Here is a 21,281-nt window from a genome sequence, read left to right as displayed (position 1 = left end):
TTCATCTGGCCATGGGCTCTAGGGTCTTCTGTGTGTGTTGACCCTTGTGACCAGTGTGCTGTGAGTAAGAGGGAGCAGATGTCTCTGAGACATGAATCCCTGCACTCAGGGTTTGTTCCCAGTAGTGGGATTGCTAGGTCATAGATAGTTATATTCAGTGTCCTTGTCTGTGGACAACAACCTGTGCATCAGGTGTCCATGAACCAGCCTCATCCTAAGTCAGTCTGTTAATAAAATAATTTATTAATATACCGTTTGATTTTTATACTTGTCTCTCCACACACATAAATACACATACGACTATGAAAATTCATATTTTCTAAAGATTGACTTCATATATTTTAACTATTTGTATGTCTGTCTCTGTATGTAGATATGTATGTATGTATGTGTGTATGTACCTACCTACCTATCTATGAATTCTTTCTCTGCATGTATGTATGCATGCGTGCGTGCATGCATGTATGCATGTATGTATGTATTATTTATTGTTTTAAAACAGGATCTCATGTGACCCATGTTCCTCTCTTTGTAGCCATACAGGTTGTCATGAATGAGAATGTCCCCTGTAGTCCCATGTTCGGATACTTGGTTCCCATTGGTTGTGGGGTTGGGGCAGGATATATGTAGCCTTGATGAAGTGCATCACTGGGGTGGACTTTGAGGATTCAAAGCTGCGCATCATTCCCAGCTTGTCCTCTCTGCTTTCTGCGTGTGGATTGGGACACAAGCTCTCAGGTCCCTGCTCCAGTCACCATGCTTCCACTCTCCCAGCATGGACTCTGCCCTCTACAGCACTCATGACAAGACAAGATGGTGCAGGTTCCTCCACCTTGTGTTCTTGCTGAGACATTGCAGGTCTCACTATAATGTGATCTGCTTGGAGAATCCCTTGGAACCCCAAATGTATTCTAGGTACTTGATGTCAATAGGCCCCAGCTAGCTTATCACGTCTTCTGCTAATTTGCTTGCCTGTGTGAAGGCCCCCTGAAGTTGTTGAGTAAAATGCCAGAATGTGGATTTTGTATTCAAAATTTGGACACTTGGGTCTCATCTGGGTCCCTGAGTACCTGAGTATAGACCCATCTGTGTCCCTGAGTGACAGAGTATGATTTTATCTGGGTCCCTAAGTAATAGTGTAGTCCCATCTGGGCTTCAGAATACCTGGGTGTAGGTCTCATTCAGGTCCCTGAGTACCTGGGTGCAGTCCCAGCGAGCTGATATGAAGACTTTCTGTTGGCTGTGAATTGTCTGAGTGGTCATCTCTGTTCCCATAACACAGTAAGTCCAAGTAAACTCTTTCTTATATACATTGCCTGGTTATGGCATTTCAGCACAGAAATAGAGAAATAACTAATATGGAAATTTGTATTAGAATTGTGGGGTTTGTTTTCTCCACAAATTTAATGACTATGTAGATTTTAATGTCAATTGACATAAGCTAGAGTCAGTTTGGAAGAAGGATGAACTCTCAGTTGAGAAAGACTCCCATCAGATTGGCCTGTGCACAAGTCCATGGGTCATTTTCATAACTAGAGATTGATGGGGTTGGCCCAGCCTGTCGTGAGCGGTACCATCCCTGGGTGCTTTAAGAAAGCAAGTTGAGGCTCTGCTGCAGTTCCCACCATCCTGCAACCAGATGAGATACCTGCCTCCAGGTTACACTCCCACCACTGCCACCCAGTGAACACTGTCCCACCAAGACACACTCTTCTGCCCAATCCCAAGCTCCTGAGCACCCTCCCTGTGGCCGGCCCTCACCTGCAACCCCAGCAGACTGCATAGGCACAGGCGTAAAACACACCAGCTGAAAAAACAGCCGGCTGCATGGACAAAGGTACAAACCACAACAGCTGGAAGAACCAGCACAGGCAGAAACCACAGCAGCTGGAAGAACCAGCACAGGCAGAAACCACAGCAGCTGGAAGAACCAGCACAAGTGCAAACCACAGCAGCTGGAAGAACCAGCACAGGTGCAAACCACAACAGCTGGAAGAACCAGGACAGGCAGAAGCACAGCAGGTGGAGGAAGAGAGTACATGACAGTGTGAGAATCCATCCAACATGGAAAGAGCCGTCCTGACTCCACCAGAACGCAGTGATCCTGCAACAGAGAAGCCTGAACATCCAATGCAGCAGAAACACAGGAAAATGAACTTTAAAATTAGTCTATGAAGATGATAGAGGCTCTTAATGAGGAAACAAAAAAAATCTATTAACAACGTCAAGGAAAAACAAAACAAAAAATTGAAGAAATCAATAAATCCCTTAAAGGATGCTAAGCAAGCCAAGGAAAGCCATCAACTGCTGAAAGGAACCATTCAAGACCTGAAAACTGAAATAGACATAGTCAAGCAAACACAAACCAAGGGAGTTCTGGAAATGGAAAATCTGGGGAAGTGAACAGGAACTACAGATGCGAGCATCACAAGAGAATAAAGAGACGGAAGAGAGAATCTCAGGCACTGAAGATACGGTAGAGGAAACACTCGCCAGTCAAATAAAATGCAGTGTTTCTGTCTCATATCAGGATCCATCTGGTATGGGACAGAAAGAAGGAAGAATTTTGGAAAGGCATTACTTTTCCCCATTAATATTTTTGTCTCTATAGTACCTTTCATTGAATGTATGTCTGTATAAATAATGTTTATGTTTTCCACAATGAACATTCAATTTTCTGCAGTAATCTTTAATGTTTCCAGGAAGAAGTTGGGCCCCACAACAACAAACACACCTGGCTGTTATGATGTCGTGATGCTGATAGCGGTACTTTCAGATCAGTTTTGGGTACCGGCTGTTCAAGATGTCTCCAGCTTGGTTAGCTGAAATGGTGCACCACCTTCACACAACGTTCTGGCCAGACTTGAAATAAGAACTTCAAACAGAATTTCAAATAAGAATCTCAACAAATCCACATTGACTTCTCAGAGACTATTTGCAATTATACCAGGCAGTAATCTTGGAACTTAACCATCATTTTACTTCCACAGGATCCCATAGAAAGGACATCGCCCCCCATGACAGCTGGAAGTAATTCTAGAAGACAACGCCCCTTCTCCCCACAAAGTTTGTAGTCAGGGTTAGGGACATCAATTAGGGGTTGATTATAACTGATACAGGGTTGGGGGTTGGGGTGTAAATTTTGTAATCTCAAGGATCTCCTTTGGGAAAGAAGAAAAAAAACAAGTAAAAAGGGGATATAAATATGATAAGCTAGATTGTTGAATATACTTTTAAAGCAACTATTAGTTTTAAATGTTTCACATTGGTTTTTCTTTTGTATATGGTATACAAGTTTTATATTGATATACATTTGAAATTAATTTGTTAAAACATACTGTACATACATTTATTACCCACTGATTAGGAGAATAAAGAGATATAGGTTAGTAATTAATTACTTAGTATAATCAAACTTGTAGTCACATCATGTATGTTTTGAAGGTCAAAAAAGATATAATTTAGATAGATAGATCATCTTCAATCACCTCAGAGATCTATAGAATATGGCATTTAAATGTTTTAATATCTTAGGTTTTTCTTTTCTATGACAATGAGACATGTTTGCTTCTGGCAGCACCAGTCTAGTTCAGAGAAGATAATGGGCACCGAAGAAACTCCACATGGAGTTCACTTTCTTGGTGGGAAAAGTAAGACACCGGGCAAGCAAATGCCCTTGTCTCAACTGCTGACAGTCTGCTGTCCTAATTAGACAAGAGCACACAAAATATCCTGCTTGTTAAATTTGTTATGGCTGTAGGCTGAAGACGGAGGCCCCAATGTTGCAGAGTAACGTTGGGTACCTGTTCAGGAAGTCACCAATCTCTGTCATTACTCAAGTTACTTGCTTGCACTTCCTGCTGATGCAGTTAATATGATTTTCTTCTTGGGTCTCTGAGGGAATTGAAGACTAGTTAGCTGTAGTTATAGTTTACCAATACAGAAAGCAATTTTTATGATAAAAAGTAATTAAGTATAAGACTTTGGACTCACCAAAATAGGTTAGATATAGAATATTTTCTCTGAATCTGTCAAATGCAAATGGACTAGACATTGTTGATGTATTTATTGCCTGTACATATTGTATATCGTCATTGTTTTTTTTGCCTGTATATATTGTATATAGTCATTGTATATATTGTATATAGTCATTGTATTTATTGCCTGTATATATTGTATATAGTCATTGTATTTATTGCCTGTATATATTGCATATAGTCATTGTATTTATTGTATATAGTTTTCTTATATTAGTTATAGTTTTCTTTTTCTTTTAGACAAAAAGGAGAAGTGTAGTGGCATGTCATTTGGTATTTTACTAACTAAATGTAGGCTGTCGTTTTGTCTTGTTGACCGTGTCCTTTGCTTTACAGAAGCTTTTAAGTTTCAGGAGGTCCCATTTATTAATTGTTTCTCTCAGTGTCTTTGCTACTAGGGTTATATTTAGGAAGTGGTCTCCTGTGCCAATGTGTTCAAGTGTACCTCCAACTTTCTCTTCTATAAGGTTCAGTGTGGCTGGCTTTATGTTGAGGTCTTTGATCCATTTGAATTTGAGTTTTGTGCATGGTTATAGACATGGATCTATTTTCATTCTTCTACAAGTTGATATTTAATTATGCCAGCACCATTTGTTAACTATGTTTTCTTTTTTCCAGTTGATATTTTTTGCTTCTTTGTCAAAAATCAGGTGTTTGAAGGTTTGTGGATTAATATCTGGGTCTTCGAATTGGAGTTTTCTGGCTCAGGCCTGCTCTAGCCTAGGTTGTCAGCTCAGACCTCTTTCTGTAAAATTCCCTGGTCTGGATCCATTCCTGCAGAGGTCCCTGGCTTCGGGGTTGGTCCTTAAAGGACTCTGGCTCTGATTTACTCCTTGGAGTTCCCAGGCTCAGGTGAGCCTAATTCTGCAGGGGACCTGGCTCAGGCTTCCTCCCTCTGAGGTCTCTGACTCATGCCCAGACCCACATGGGTCCTGGCTCATGTCTATTCCCTTGAAGGACCCAGTTTCATGTCTGGACCTGCAGAGGCCTCAGTCTCTGGCCTACTAACTCAGTGGTTGCTCCCCTGTACCTGCTCTTGTGGAGTTTGCTGTCTCAGGTCTGCTCCAGCCCAGGTTGCTGGCTCAGTCCTGCCTTCACAAATGACCCTGGTCTGGATCTGTTCCTGCTCCCACGGAGCTTGCTTTCTCAGGCCTGCTCTGGCTTATGTCGCTGGCTCAGTCCTGCTTCTGCAAATGACCCTGGTCTGGATCCGCTCCTGCTCTCATGGAGTTCACTGTCTGAGGCCTGCTCTGACCCAGGTCACTGGCTCAGTCCTGCTCTTTTGGAGATTGCTGCCTCAGACCTGTTCTGGCCTAAATTGCTGACTCAGTCCTGTCCTTGTCTGCATCATGGCTTTTTTTTAATAAACACAAATCTAAAGTAGACTCAGCCTGTTCTGTAACACGTGGGCACCATTCTGTAACATGAGAGCCTGCTTGTTGGGGTTTCTGTCCCGCCCGATCCCCCAGCTGTTTGATCTCAGAGAAAATCACACAGAGAGTCTACATTAATTATAAACTGATTGGCTCATTAGCTCAGGCTACTTATTAGCTCTTATGGCTTATATTAACCCATTATTCTTATCTATGTTAGCCACAAGGCAGGTCACATCCTGCTTCTTCCGTAGTCTGGGCAGGAATGGCTGAGGAAGGTTCTTCCTTCCCAGAATACTCCTGTTCTCTTTGCTCCTACTTTGTTTCTACTTCCTGTCTGGTTTTCCCGCCTATACTTCCTGTCTGGCCAATGAGCATTTATTTAAAACATGATTGACAGAATACAGTCAATTATCCCACACCAGTCTCCACTTGAGGAAACACCCAGGATTCTCAGAGGTAGAGAGGGAGAGGGGACTTGGGCAGAACACAGGACAGATCTGAGATGAGACCCTGTGGATCCGTCTTCTCTGCCCATCCTACAACCCCGGTGAGATTCTCATAGATGGGAAAGAAGGAGAGAATCTTCAGGGAGGGGCCTGAAGGGAGGCAGAAGCTCAGGAGACTGAAGTTCATGTTCTCATCCCACAGTCTCCTGAGAGCAGGGTCTAGTGAACCTTGAGGGGACAGAGATGGAAAACACCTCTTACTGCTGTCACTCAGGGACCCCACAGGGTAATGAGGCAGACACCACTCACAGGAGCAAGAACAGGCCTAGTCCTGCATACTAACTAAAAAGAGAAGAAATCAACACTAAAGACAGGGGAAAGATCACAGCCAGGAGAGCAGCCCTGACTGTCACAGCAGCCCTGGTGGCTCATAATCCCAGGGACAGGATGAGACTCTGGCCATCCCAGTGTCCCTGTGATCACAGATGTCAGCATGTGGTTCTAAGTGATGTAGAGAACAGAGCCAGGAACTGACAGAGTTGACGAGTGACCTTGTCAAAGCCAATAACGCACTGAGCTCCATCTGGGCACAGCCCTATTCTCACTCAGCTCCCACAGCCTCATCCTGTCCCCCCAGATACACACAGCACAGAACACAGGTTCTGGGAGGTTCTCCATGATGCCATTTATTTCCTCCATAAACTCTATCCCAATCCTTTAATTTAGCCATTAAACAACATGTTAGATCAAGTTCACATTAAGATTCTTAATTTCAATGGGGAAGTCAGGGGCTGCAGCTCAGGGCAGCATGGGGGAGACAGGATGGAGATGTCCCCTCCTGTCTGCAGGAACAGGAAGGTTGGCTGTGGAAGGGAACAGGGCAGTGCAGGGACAGAGTCCTGGTGTGCAGGGTGGGCTGGGCTCCCCAGTTCTTCACACTGAGCCCCTAGGATCACAGGGAACATCAGACACTATTGCTGAGAGTGAACTGAGGGCTCTGATGTCACAGGAGAGACCTGGACACATCGTCTGTCAGTCCATCCACACCAGGCAGCTGTCTTCACGCTACAGAACAAGAGTCGTGAACAATCACTGTGAAGACAACATCCCAACAACGGACCACTCACTCAGAGGTGATTCTGGGAGTCCCTGAAACCCAATCATGTCCAATTTGTTCCTCCCTAAATCAGTCCCAAGAGTTTCACCTTCACAGTCTGGGAGAGACACATCGGAGCTCTGGTCACTGTCCCTGTCTAGGGTAAAAATATATGTATTCATGGAAAGGTAAAAACTTGGCCCTAGAAGATTTGCTTGAGGAGCTATTATGTGTTACCAGAGCTCCCCAAACATGCCACTTCACCCCCACAGTCCTCAGGGACAATCCCGCCCTCTACTCTTACCTGAAGCTGGAGCATAGTTCCCTCCTTTTCCACCTGTGAGAAGAAAAGCTGTGAGAGACCAAGGAAGACCCTGACCCTAGGAAGTTTCCAGAACTGACAGCAGACCCAGGTTAGAGACAGGAGCAATGAGGGGTGTGGATGTGTTTCCCATTAATGAGGCAGAGACACTTCTAAAAGGGGCTGAGAGAGAACTCAGACCCTGCCCTTTTCCACCTGTGTTTCTCCTCCTCTTCCTCACAACAGCCACCACAGCTACAATGATGATCAGAGCTCCAAGGAGAACCAGACCAGCAATGACTGCCATGATGGGGACCGTGGACTGGGGAGACTCTGGGAAGGGAAGGACAGGAAGGGAAGGTGAGGGTCGTGACCCCAGCTCTCAGCCCTCACCCTGCTCAGGGTCTGCAGAAGGCTCCAGCTTTCCCTGACCCCAGCTCTGCACCCACTCCCTCCTTACCCCATCTCAGGGTCAGAGGCTCAGGCAGCCCCTCATGGTGCACATGGCATGTGTATTTCTGCTCCTCCCCAGAAGGCACCACCAGAGATGTCCACTTCTGGAAGGTTCCATCCCCAGAAGGTCTGGTCTCCACCAGCTCCATGTCCTGAGTCTGTTCCTCCTCCTCCCTCTGCCAGGTCAGGGAGATGTCAGCAGGGTAGAAGCCCAGGGCCCAGCACCTCAGGGTGACGTAACCTTTAGGTCCAGGATGATGGGTCACATGTGCCTTTGGGGTATCTGTGTGGAAGATTTGTGAAATCTTACAATTAACAAGGTAAACTGAAATCTGCAAAGACAAAGTTACATCAATGATGACACTGAACTATGTGACTGAACACTTCTGTCATCACACTAGTGACCTGCAGGTGGAGCTGGTCCCCTCATCACAGAACTGCACAGTTTCCTGGGGACCCAGAAGCTAAGAGGGAATCCACATGAGCCAGCAGGTCAACATGGTCTTCTTATGTGGAGTTCTATAGCATAAGTTATGTAGGAAAAGGATGAAGGAATGGAAAATAATTAATTTATATATGCGATTAAATTCATATAGGAATAAGAAATTAAGATGATCGGGCTACATGAAGGGTGCCACCAACTACTGCTGCCACCATTGGGGAACAAGCACCGTGTGCATCTTGCTGTCCAGTTTAACTGTGAATCCAAGTGAACAGCCATCACCAAACTGTGTCCCAATGGTGGTGAACCTCTGACACTCAGCCAGAGATACTGACTTCTCAAACCCTGCCTCTGGGAGACAAGATACCAGGTATTGTCACTCAGGATCCCTGAAGTGTGCTGTGGAGCCCAGTGTAGCACACACTGGGACACAGCCGTGCTCACAGGGTGTGTGGATCTTCCCTGTCACTCCAGTCTGGAGGTGCAGAAGACACTGTCTCTGAGGAAGTTCAATTCCTGGCAGAATATAGTCTAAGCTCCCAGGAATCTTTCTCATTAAAGGGAACACTGACTTAACTTGTCTAATTATCCAGAGTGTCAGTCCCCCTGGAACCTGTGGAGACTGATAGACATGATAACACAGGGGAGGGAGAGAAGGAATACCATCCCAGTGAGGAAGAAAAACTCACATAAAGCAAAATGAAAACAAGAAGACAGACAGACAGAGAGAGAGAGAGAGAGAGAGAGAGAGAGAGAGAGAGAGAGAGAGAGAGAGAGAGAGAGAGAGAGGAAAATAAAAGAAAGAAAAAAAGAAAAAAACCCAAATTTAGCATTTGTTCAGGGCTCCCTGTAGGTTCCCACGTGACCATTCTGGGAAGAGATAGAATTGGGGTGTGGGAGGGATGCAAACCTCACACAGAGGAACCTGGGAGAATGTATTCTTTAGAAAGTTCTAGAAACTGGGGAAGCAGCCTAGAGTAGAGGAGTCCATGTCTCCCATCAGGTGAAGGAGACTCCGGTCCTGGTGTGTCAGGGCTGACACACTCAGATGACAGGACTCAGTGTCCACAGACACTGGGTGTGGGCAGAGAACCCGGCCTGGGAGAGGCCATGGCTGACAGGGGCTGCAGACTGAAGGAGCAGCTGTTGGTGATCCTCTCTCCTCCCTCCTGAGACAGATGTGGAGCTGTCCAGGGAGAAGGCTGAGCCCTGGGAGGTCAGTGCAGTCCCTGGATGCTGGATCAGGAGACCCAGGGAGACTGTCTGCCCTCAGAGACAGGGGCATGACCCCAGTGAGGGTTTCCTCTCCCTCAGGACTGAGCCCAGCCCGAGGGCAGAGGGAGGAGTCGCCCGCGGCCCCCGGACCTGTGCGCAGCAGCGCGTCCTTCCCGTTCTCCAGGTATCTGCGCAGCCACTGCACGCACGTGTCCTCCAGGTAGGCCTTGGTGATCTCTGTATAACCAGTCTGCTCCCACTTGCGCCGGGTGATCAGCGCCGCCGTGTCCGCCGCCGTCCACGTCGTCAGGTCGTCGTTCAGGGCGATGTAATCGCGGCCGTCGTAGGCGAACTGATGATACCCGCGGAGGAGGCGCCCGTCCGACCCCACCTCACAGCCGTACATCCGCTGGATGGTGGGAGAGCCTGCGGGGACCCGCGGTCAGCCCCGCCCACCTGTTCAGCCCCGGGGTCACCCGCGGCCCCGCCCACCAGAGGTCAGCCCCGCCCAACAGCCCTGTCCCGAGGCCCCGCCCACCTGCCCCGCCCCGTCACTCACGCCCGCGGCCCCGCCCACTCGCGGACTCTAAACCGAAAGGGAAACCGGGTCCGGTCCCCGCTCTCCTCCCGAACCTCGGACCTGGGACCTGGGCGACTCCGGCCCGTGCGTGGGGACGCGGAGGGGTCGTGACCTCCGACCGCGGTCACTCACCGCCCTCGCTCTGGTTGTAGTAGCCGAGCAGGGTCCTCAGGTTCCCTCGGTAATTCTGCTCGGTGTTCTTGATGATCCGTGTGTTCCTCTCCCAATACTCCGGCCCCACCCGCTCCATCCACGGCGCCCGCGGCTCATATCTCGGAGTCTCCGCGTCGCTGTCGTAGCGCACGAACTGCGTGTCGTCCACGTAGCCGACGGCGATGAACCGGGGCTCCCCGAGGCCGGGCCGGGACACGGCGGTGAAGAAATACCGCATGGAGTGCGAGCCTGGGGGCGGCGCGCGGTGAGACCCCGACCCTGCTCCCGGGACCCCGGGCAGGAGCGCGGGCCGGGAGGGGAGCGGGGCGCGGGGCTCGGGACGCGGGTGGGGAAGGGGCGGGAGGGTCCGGCTGGGCCACGCGGGGACGCGGCTTTCCCGGTGCCGCCCCCGCCCTCCCCGCAGAGCCCGTTTCCCTCCCGACCCCGCACTCACCCGCGCGGGTCAGGGTCGGGGCCAGGGCGGCCGCCAGCAGCAGGAGCAGCGTGCGCGGGGCCATCGCCTCCATCTCCGATCCGGGGCGGCTCTTAGATCCATGATCTGTGTGGACTTTATAACCGGTGACCGCGACGACGCTGGTTGGTTCCCCGGGATCCCGTCACCCAATGGGGGTGAGACCCGCCCGGTTGTCATCAGTGTCCGGGCAGAAGGACCTGACCCGGGTTAGGAGCTGGAGAAGTGAAACTGGGGACCGGGGAATCCCCAGCCCTGGGCTTCCCCACCCAGACCTCACCCGCCTGGGACTAAGACTTTGCCTGAGCCCTGCGCTGCGGGGTGGAGCGCTGTGTGTCATGGTGTCTGAGCCGCCTAAGGCCAACTGCTCCTCAGGTTAGTGAGGGTGAAACCTGAGAGCGTGAAGATTCCAGGTAAAATACACCCAGCACCTAAAATGGATGTTCACGGAAACAGGTGCTGTCGGAGTCCTGGAGGATGCGGGGCTGCTGTGGACACCTGCATCGGAGGTGACTGGAGATTTTACAGCTCTGATTAAGCACTTGTGACACACTGTGTCCTGTGTGACTCCCCCTGCAGGAAGCAGGCCCTGCTCGCCTCTGATTTCACTTTCTACTCCAGTTATGTGTGGCTGGAATTTGAAGACATCAAGTAAAAAATCCAGAGAAACAAAAAATTAATAAATTTAATTTTTCTCCACACTACTGAACCATATGCAACCCAGAATCCCCAGTGTGTACTGTGCCGTGAGAATCTGTCCACACTGTACATGACTGAGGAACTCAGAAGCCATCTGTTATCAAGTCCAGTGTCCCACAAGCCTGTGACAATCATCTCCCTCATCTCATCGGCTCATAAAGTGAGAGCGAAGGTCAGAGAGAGGGAGAGGGAGGGGAGAGAGAGAGAGAGAGAGAGAGAGAGAGAGAGAGAGAGAGAGAGAGCCATATAGTATGTAACTTTTACCACACTATCATTTTATTCTGTTTTATATTTAGTTACTTTTAACTCTTACTTACTGTGGTTTATTCCCTAAAGCAACTGCACCATGGAAGTGTGTGCACACAGGGAAACGGAGTGTAGACAGGGTCAGTGCCCTGCTGTATTTGGTCCCCACAGGGGTCTCTTCCCATGGAGAAGGGGTTCACTGTGCTGAGACAATGACCCAGGTCCACACGGACAATCTCAGGACTATGGAATGAAGATCTGTGCAAAACACAAGCACCTGGAGCCACAGATGATCATCTGGGAAGAAACACTAGGAGTCTGAGTGTAAGCACAGGCTGTGAAGACAGGATCCTGAGTGAAGAGGCAAAGTCTCTGTTTACAGGTGAGATCCTGAGCATTGGTCTTTGTTGTAAGGAGGCTGCTTGTTTGTTTCTCAGCCACCCAGACTCCTGAAATAATCACACAGAAACCACATTATTTGCTATACTGTTTGGCCAATAGCTTAAGTATATTTCTGGCTAACTTTTATATCCTAAACTAACCCATCTCCATTAATCTGTGTATTGCCATGTGACTTTGCCTTACCGGCAAAGTTTCGGTGTGTCTGTCTCTGGCGGCAGCTCCATGGTTCTCCAAACTCTGCCTTTTTTCTTCCAGCATTCAGTTTAGTTTTCCCTGCCTAGCTAAGTTCTGCCTTGCTATAGGCCAAAGCAGTTTCTTTATTCATTAACCAATAAAAGCAACACATAAACAGAAGGATTTCCCACACCATTTCCCCTTTTCTATTGAAATAAAAGGGAAGGTTTTAACTTTAACATAGTTAAATTATACATAGCAAACAGTTATCAAACAAGAATTAAAGTTACAATATTTATATCTATTATATAAATCTTATATAACATTATATAAATCTATTATATATATATCTTTTATAACTAAGGAAAACTATAACTATCTACTTTTCAACTCCATTAAGGATATAATATTACCTAAGTATCTACTTTTCAACTCCATTAAGGATATAATATTACCTAAGTAAACAGAAAGTGCATTGTAAGCAACTTCCCAAACTGTAGAATTGACAGAGACATCTCATGTCTGGAGGAGTCACCCAAAGTTCTTCTGTACCATTGGGGCACCCATCTTCAGCCCACTGGCCCATAGTATCCGGCAGACTTTCCCATTAAGCAGGAAATTTCAGACAGTTTTGCCTGTTTATCAGTTTGTCACTTTCTTCAGAAATGTCTGGCAGACTCTTGCATGAAGCGGGTGTTAAGTTGGGAGTTTAGGCCCCAGCCCCTTGTATCTATCCTAGCCCCCTGACCCTGAGAATCCCAGCAGTCCAGGGAGGGGTCAGGACCACTCCCCAGGGTATTTAAATGAGCTCCAAAGAGCTCCCTCTGGGTGGTGGCGTTTACATGGCTTCCCGGTTCTCCCTAGGAGCCACCCAAGAGTGCAGAACTCCCATTAAACCCGGATATTTTTAAATTTGGCTTGTTTTGATTTGGCTTGATTGGGAATTTTGCGTAGGCAGAGAGCTCGCATTAGGAAATATTCCTAACAGCAGGAACCCCGAAGGACTGTCCCCTTCTTTAGGCAGCTTCAGCAGTCACTTTTCTGTGGGTGCTGCATGTCCAGTTCATACAGCATAGCATCAAGCAGTCCAGACAAGAGCAATCTCTTGCCCAAATGGCTAGCAAACTCCATACGGGGCCTCTTTGGTGCCAATCTTCCTCTTGAAGCTTTTGGTGCTTCCAAGTCCAGATGTGTCTCATTCTCATGAAATGTCCTAAACTGTGTAAACATTTAAATGCCATATTATGAAGGTCTCTGAAAGATTTGAAGAATACCCATCTAACTGAAATATATCTCTATATATTTAGAAAACCTAACTAACATGACTACAAGCTTGACTATTTTAGATGATTATCTACTGATGTATTTCTTAATTATACATTACATTTTAAATGAGCTGTACAAACACTATACCTTAACCAAGAGCAGCAATGTAACAAATTGACCTTAAATTTGTATCGATAGAGCAAGATCCATAGCACTGCAAAGTATCCATCTCCATAGCATATCCCCCTTTAAATGTAAACAAACATTTATAGACAATATTTGGGAATATGGGCATTATTCTCTCAAAACTGCTTCCTGCTTTTTGTCCACTGCCAGCTGTGCCAACAGTCCCTGTGTGGATTTGGTAATGCGTGAGCGTCACCTAGGTGGTGCTGGTTTTGAGGGCATGAAGGGTCATGGAGAGCAGGTGAGGCTCCGCACTGTGAGAGGCCAGGGGAGGCCGTTGGGAAGGTGCAGCCTCTTGGCAGTTGAAGGCCCAGGACTGAAGGGCTCATGACAAGGATTTGAGGCCCCGTGAGACCCTATGAGAGGCTCTGTTGGGGAAAGTGCAGCCAGGTGTTTTGAAGCTGCCAGTACCATGGGAGATCACCAGGAACAGCAGCAGTGGAGCCGAAGGAGCCCAGAAGAGGAGCTGTGTGAGCTGCAGAGGGCAGAGCTGGAGAAGGGACCACAGCCCTTCGCAGGGTCCAGAAGGTCGCGAGTGAGTCCCAGACATTCGACAGTGAGTTTTATACTGTTGAGTTTGGCTTTGCTTGGATTAGATTGGGACAGTGCCCAGCTTCTTCCCTCTTGAAGAAGGTATTAATCTCTCTCTCTCTCTCTCTCTCTCTCTCTCTCTCTCTCTCTCTCTCTCTCTCCTTTTTCAAGACAGAGTTTCTTGGTGTAACAGCCCTAGGTATTCTGGAACTAGCTCTGTAGACCAGGCTGGCCTTGAACTCACAGAGATACACCTGCCTCTACCTCCCAAGTACTGGGATTAAAGGCGTGTGCCACCATCTGGTCTTCCTTTGATTTTTAAAGAATCCCATAGATGAAATACTTGAACTTTTAAAAGAGATTTTGAATGTTTAAAGAGAATGGATATTCTAAAGAGACTGAACTTTATTATGTTTAGATTTGTAAAGTCTGGACTTTTAAAATTATTTGTGATTTTCATGTGAGATCTTGGGAAGGAATAAGAACGGGAGGGTTGTGGCTGAATAGTGATGGTTTGTGTGTCAGGTTGACAAGGGGTCAGTAGCACTAGCTGGTTTTGTTTGTCAGGTTGATATATGCTAGAATCTTCAGAGAGGAAGGAGCCTCATTTTAGGAAATGCTTCCATGAGATCCAGGTGTAAGGCACATTCTTAATTAGCAATTAGTAAGGGAGGACCCAATCCAAAGCGGCTAGGGACAGCCCTGGGCTGGTGGTCCTGGGTTCTCTAAGAAAGCAGCCTGAGTCAGGAAGCAGCTCCCCTCCATGACCTCTGCATCAGCTCCTGCCTCTGGGATCCTTTCCTGTTTGAGTTCCTGTCCTGACTTCAGTGCTGAACAGCAATGCTGAAGTGTGAGCCTAGTAAACCTTTTCCTCCCCAGCTTGTGTTTGGGTCATGATGTTCATCACAGCAATAGAAACCCTCACTAAGACAGCACTCATATATAAAATGTAAATAAAGAAACTTTAAAAAGAATTTCCTTTTTATTATGTTTTCAGTTTATTAATAATTGTGTTTCTTCAAGAGAGAGTTTGAAAAAAAAACTGTGAGACAAATTGAATTTAACTGTTTCTCTGTGGCCTGTGAGCTCATGTTTATGTTTAATGTAAAATGTCCAACAGTACTGTGTGCTATGTGAAAAGATGAAATTCCAATATCAGTACTTACAAATAAAGTTTTATTGTAACACCGTGGTGTTCACTGATTTGTATAGGCAAATGGCTGCCTTGTTGCCAACAAGACAGCACTGAGTTGTGAGGATGTAAGTGGACAAGAATGTGTATTTGTTGTGACAGAAAAATTTAACTGTCCTGGACAAAGTAATTATTTTATTTAGTAATTCTACTGACCCTTGTAGAGTAGAAACTGGTGCTGTGGGAAAGCTGGATTCACGGTTGCACAGAGTAAGGTGTGGACAGCATCTGGACCAACGTCTCCTCCTACGGATGCTCAGGCTGGGCACAGTGTCCAGCCTTCCTCCCCATCAGTCCTTTCGGGAGCTGTGGGAGGGAGGGTGCTGCAGGGTGAGGGGCAATGGAGGACAAGATGGAGGGGTGGGGAGGGTGGGTGGTGAGGGATGGAGAGAGGGAAGAGCTTTGGGGTGTTTTGGGGGTGGATGAGGAGTGGGTGGAGGTCGTCTGGGTCAGAATTAGGCTGTCTGTGCAGAAGAGGACGTGGGAGTGAGGAGAGGGAGAGGGGAGGCCTGGTCACACCTCTGCCAAAGCTGAGCAAAGTGTGTAGCAAGGAAATCAAGGGCAGGTGCCTAGTTGGCAGCTGGCCGCTGTGTCATACTTTGGCCACAAGGGGGCAGCAGAAGATGAGAAAATGCAGGTGAGACTTCTGAGTGGCACATATACTTACATACACAATAAAAACAAGCCCATATTAAGATTTATTTTTATTTCACTTATGTGTATGTGTGTATACCTTTGTGAGCCTATGCCTCGTGTGTAAAGTTTCCAGCCGAGGCCCCAAGGACATCGGATCCCTGGAGCTGGAGTTGTAGGTAATTGAGAACACCCATTGAGGGTGCTGGGAAGGATCCTCTAAAGAGCACCCTGGCAGCTGAGCCATTTCTCCAGCACTTGGACTAGCATTTAACACACCCTTGTGGGTAGGCCACTGAGGGGTCCTGCCAGGCTCAGGTCCCACTGTGAGAGGCACTGTTCTTCCAAGATGTTTAGAACATGCACCACAGCTCACAAACATGCACCATAGTGCAGAGATTATGCAAAAGAAATCCAGAAACACAAGAGAAGGGAGAACTTCAGTAGAAGTTCTAGTGAACCCCAGTCTCCACTTCCTCCCAGATCAGTGGAGTGTTCCCCACAGCGATGTCCCTGTCTGGAGGTCTCCTGTTGAGTTCACCTGGCTTTAGGAGCAGACCTAACTCCTGCAGGGTTTGTCTCTGTGATTCTGTGGCCCTGGGTAAGTTTCTACCTATTGCTAACCCTCCAAATATCACACCAAAAATCTATGGGAATGAAGAAGATGTTCAGGATGAAGTGACTGTGAGCACGGGTCTGGGAATTTGTGATCACTTCTTCTGGGAGACCGTGTGGCAATTAGGGCTCAGGCTGCCCTGAATGCCAGGGCAGTTAAAAATTCCCTGCCTGGCTGCACAGGGCCCTACACTCCCTGCAGCTGAGGCTAACCTGGATTCTCCTTCCTCTCCTTCCTCTGTCTCTGCACTGAGTCCTGGGATCACATCTGTACCACACCTGGCCTTGGCTCTGGGCGTCAGCTGGCAGCAGCTCCAGCACTTGACAGCCATAAGATGCTCAGCTTCCAGCAGGAGTGACTGATTGACAGCAGCCACAGATAACATGCTGGTGTTAGAGCCCTGGGGAGGGTTCTGGGTGTTTGCATCCTCAGCTGCAGCCATGGTCAGTGTCAACTGTCACACAGGCAGGGGTTGCAGCTCTGGTGTTTGCATCCTCAGGTGCAGCCATGGTCAGGGTCACACTGTCACAAATGCAGGGGTTGCAGCTGTCGGGCCTAGAGTGCCAGGATCCTTGTATCTTTAAGGAAGATTTATTTTGCTTTATTTTTAATTATGTATATATGTTTGTGTCTGTGTGTTTATGTGTATTTGTGAGAGCAGGTACACGTGGAGGCCAAAAGAGGGGGCCAGACGCCCTGGAGCTGGAGCTGTGGTCAGTTACAGAGCTATGGCTCCTCTACAAGAGCAGTGTGTGTCTCTTACCCACTGCACTGCCTCTTCAGCCCCAGGAGCCCTGACTCCAGAAGCTTGGAGGTGTCCAGATCTCATCTGGTGACTTGGGTCTGCAGTTTGTTTCTCATTATTGGCTCTTCAAGTCTGTCTGTCTTTCTTTTGAACAGTTTTCTGTTTACTGTCATCCTCCCTCTACTTTAGCTGTCCCTCGGTGTCTCTGCCTTGGGCACACCCCTTTGTTAGTGTCTCTGTCCTTGTGGTCTGCCCTGGGCACACCCCTTTGTTAGCCCCTTGTTACTTCTGCTGCTGTCGGGGTCTGTATTCATCAAGGTTCTCTAGGGAAACAGAATTTATAGACTGAGAGTTAGAGAAACAGAGAGAAACAGAGTCAGAGAGACAGAGGGAAAGAGAGGAAGAGACGCAGAGAGAGACATAGAGAGAAAGAGAGAGAGAGACACAGATAGGAGAAGGAAAAGTATTTCTTTGAATGACTTACAGGCTGTGATCCAGCTAATACAACCATAGCTGGCTATGAAGAAAAAACCCAAGAGTCCAGAAGTTGCTCAGTCCCCGAGGCTGGCTGTCCCAGCTGGTCTTCAGTACATGATGGAATCCCCTGGAGAAGTTGGCTCTATGCCGGTGGAGGGATGGACTTACTCGCAAGCGGAAAGCCAGCAGGCAAAGATCAGAAGCTTCCTTCTTCCCTGTCTTTACTTAGGTTTCCAGCATAAGGTGGGGTCCAGATTAGAGGTGGGTTTTTCCAACTCAATTGATTTGGGTTAAAGGTTTGTCTTCCCACCTCACGACCAAGATGAGACGTGATGGCACACACCCTTAATCCCAGAACTCCGGAAGGAGTCAGGCAGATCTCTGAGTTCAAGGCTAGCCTGGTCTATAGAGTGAATTCCAGAGCAGCCAGGGCTACGCAGAGAATCCTGTCTTGAGAAAGAAAACAAACAAAAACAAAGAAACAAAAAAAAAATGAAGAGGATCTTCCTTCTTACTTCAAATTAAGCAAAAATCCCTTAGAGGTGTACCCTCAACGTTTTGGTTTTGCTTAATTCCAGACGTAGTCAAGTTGAGGAACAAAACTAGGCACCATAGAGTCCTTGCCAACAGACTGATGCAGACGTCATCACCGCTGCCTCCACTGCTGGTCCCCGTCTCCTCCTCATGCTACACATGACAGTGATCAAGAGCAGTGAGGAGAGACCACGTGAGAGGAGCCTGTATGTCCCAACTTGTAAACTTCTTTATGGGGCTGGAGAGACAGCTCAGTGGTTAGATGATGGAGGAGTGTCTATGTGTTAATTTCATTGGTTAATAAAGAAAGTGCCTCGGCCCTTTAATAGGACAGAAAATTAGGTAGGCGGAGTAAACAGAACAGAACGCTGGGTAGAAGGCAGGGGGCAGACGCTTCAGGCAGTCGCCATAGTGAGTCGCCATGCCTCTCCTCTCCGAGGAGGACCCAGGTTAAGATCTCTCCTGGTAAGCGACCACCTCGTGGTGCTACACAGATTACTAAATATGGGTTAATTAGCCAATAAGAGACTGAAACTAATGGGCCAGGCAGTGTTTAAAAGAATACAGTTTCCATGTAATTATTTCGGGTGTAAAGCTAGCCTGGTTGCTTACATTTTCAGCTTCTGATTCTGTGACAACCAGTCACACACGAGGCACACACGAGGCACACAGGAGGCACACAGGAGGCACACATGAGGCACACACGCACAAACATAAGAAGATATGAATACATATTGTATAAAAGTAAAGATTTAAGAAACCATTCTTCATCTAATATTGTGTGTATGTGTGCGCGGGTGTGAGTGCAGGAAAATGAGAACTGGCGTGCCCGTGTCATGGCTCACACACGGGACTCATAGGATGGTGGAGTCAGTGCACTCTGACCTTAACATGGAGTCAGCGATGAAACTCAGGTTGTCAGGGTTGGTGGCCGGCGCTTTTATAATCTGCTAAATCAAATCCACCCCTTCTTTTGCTTTTGTTGTGATTTCTTTCTCTATTCCTTTCTTTTTCTTTTCTCTCTACAGGGCTGTCCTGGAACTCAATGTTTAGACCAGGCTGGACTCAGGCAGACAGAGGCCCATCTGCTGTGTCTGTGCTGGTGATAAAGTGTCTGCCACCTCAAAGCCTCTCACCTTCTGAGACTGCATTCACACAGCTCAGGCTGGTTTTGAACTCTCTCTCAAGGACCAGCCTCAACAAAAACACTTTTTAGCAAGAAAGGGGCATGGGAATTGAAGAAATATAAGCAAAGAATTTGAAGATGAATAAAAATAATAAGAAAGAAAACATAGAAAGTGTTGGGAGGGCATTTTAGTTACTAAAATCCTGAAATTTTACCAGCTTTTTTTTTTTTTTTTTAAATTTTTCGAGACAGGGTTTCTCTGCAGCTTTTTTAGAGCCTTTCCTGGAGCTAGCTCTTGTAGACCAGGCTGGTCTCGAACTCACAGAGATCTGCCTGCCTCTGCCTCCCAAGTGCTGGAATTAAAGGCGTGCGCCACCACCGCCGGGCTTTACCAGCTTTTTTTAAAAATAGCTTTTATATTTAATATAAATGGGGGCGAGAAGGTAATAAAAGGCTTTATTAACATGATACAAAAGGATAACTCACACAGTCAATGGCTTCATCACTCTGAGACCTCAAATCATCAGCCTTCTGTTGTCTAGGAAGCAAAGGAGCTCTGGTCACTTACTCTGAAGACTTCCCTTCCCTAGGTGACCTCATAGTTACTGAAGAAGGAGCAGAAGCACGTTTGCATATCCTGACCACCTGTCAGGATGGTATGTAACGATCTTAATTTCAAAAGAATCAGGCAATCACCTCCTGAGTTAGGATGTGCAACTATGCCGGTCAAATCTCCAAACTCTCTGACCCTCAGACAAGGTGGAAACGGGCCTGCATTTTCAGCCTCTGAAACTCTCTCTGTAGCTGCGGATGTCCCTGAGTTCCTGATCACCCGGCCTCTCCCTTCAGAGCGCCGAGAGGGCAGGCCTGCCTCACTCCACAGCCTCAGGATCACGTGTCCACCAGCACAGCCAGCTGTGGCTTCTGTACCAGTGCTTATGGTCACTGCAGCTGGATGTGACCACAGTGCCCTGGGAGAGGACACAGTGGACAAGCAGTCAGGCCCATTAGTGTCCACTCAGGCTGTCTGATCTGCTCCTGGTCATAGTCTCTCCTCCCCTCCCCCAGGGAAGGTATAGACTGCGGACCCAGGAGGAGATAAGTTTATAACATCAAGGCACCTGGAGTCCAAGGTTCCTTGCAGGCTCCTGCTGAGTCTGCGCTGTGTGGAGTGGGGTTGGGTGGGGCTGGGGATGACTGAGTCTGCGCTGTGTGGAGTGGGGGTTGGGTGGGGCTGGGGATGACTGAGTCTGCGCTGTGTGGAGTGGGGTTGGGTGGGGCTGGGAATGACTGAGTCTGTGCTCTGTGGAGTGGGGTTGGGGGGGGCTGGGGATGACTGAAGGTGAGGATGCAAGGATTCTGCTCTAGCCTTGCTTTCTTTCTCTAAATCTGAAGTTGTTTTCGAGGGGCTGGGGAGACGGCTCTGTGGTTTAAAGAGCCCTTGTTGGCCCAGTGGTGGCCCAGAACCTTCTGTAACTCTAGGTCAAGCAGGTGGGGTGGGCGCAGGGAGGACAGGTTCTGAAAGGCCTGCCTTCCCCTCACGTTAGTTCCTGGAGCTGGAACAGCGCCCCTGACATCGTCTCTGTCTGCAGTGTGACTGGGGTTGACTTAACTCTGTGAGTCCAGCCCAGCTCCTGATGCCGAGCAGAGATTCAGCCAGGATTCCTTTCCTCCCTTCTCTCACCCACAGCATTTCCTTACAATGTGTCAGCATCAGCTGTCAGTATTTCATATGCATTTTAATAAATAAAGCCTGAAGATCAGAGAATAAAACAGCCCCACTGGTCAGCCTGACAGACCAGGCAGTGGTAACACACACCTTTAGCTGCCATAGAAACAGGGTGGTGCATGCCTTTAATTCCAGTGGTGCATGTCTTTAATCT

At 47.8% G+C, this 21,281-nt stretch overlaps 1 protein-coding gene and 1 long non-coding RNA gene across 5 annotated transcripts in view; one reads left to right on the top strand and one right to left on the bottom strand.

Annotated features, from left to right (window-relative positions):
* Positions 1–21,281, bottom strand: part of LOC119822487 (H-2 class I histocompatibility antigen, L-D alpha chain-like) — a 741,986-nt gene that overhangs the window by 691,386 nt on the left and 29,319 nt on the right. For 2 of the 3 annotated variants that reach the window (XM_038341857.1, XM_038341861.1), the window contains exon 5: positions 7,473–7,589. In XM_038341857.1, coding sequence (XP_038197785.1) covers positions 7,473–7,589 — 117 coding nt within the window. Of the gene's footprint in view, positions 1–6,522; positions 6,925–7,064; positions 7,113–7,259; positions 7,293–7,472; positions 7,590–21,281 lie in introns of those variants that run through there. The other variant, XM_038341858.1, reaches the window with a different exon arrangement.
* On the top strand, positions 10,612–14,308 carry LOC119822530. 2 transcript variants are annotated; one of them, XR_005286801.1, is made up of 3 exons: positions 10,612–11,442; positions 11,688–11,898; positions 13,946–14,236. It is a non-coding gene; the product is annotated as an uncharacterized LOC119822530 (long non-coding RNA). The 2 variants fall into 2 exon arrangements; XR_005286802.1 differs by lacking the exon at positions 10,612–11,442 and adding an exon at positions 14,251–14,308 and having other exon boundaries at positions 11,487–11,898; positions 13,946–14,100.

This window comes from Arvicola amphibius, chromosome 9 (genome assembly GCF_903992535.2).
Source record: "Arvicola amphibius chromosome 9, mArvAmp1.2, whole genome shotgun sequence".
Lineage (NCBI taxonomy): Eukaryota > Metazoa > Chordata > Mammalia > Rodentia > Cricetidae > Arvicola > Arvicola amphibius.
The sequence above is the reverse complement of the archived record's forward strand: the minus strand, read 5'-3'. Positions and strand labels throughout refer to the sequence as shown.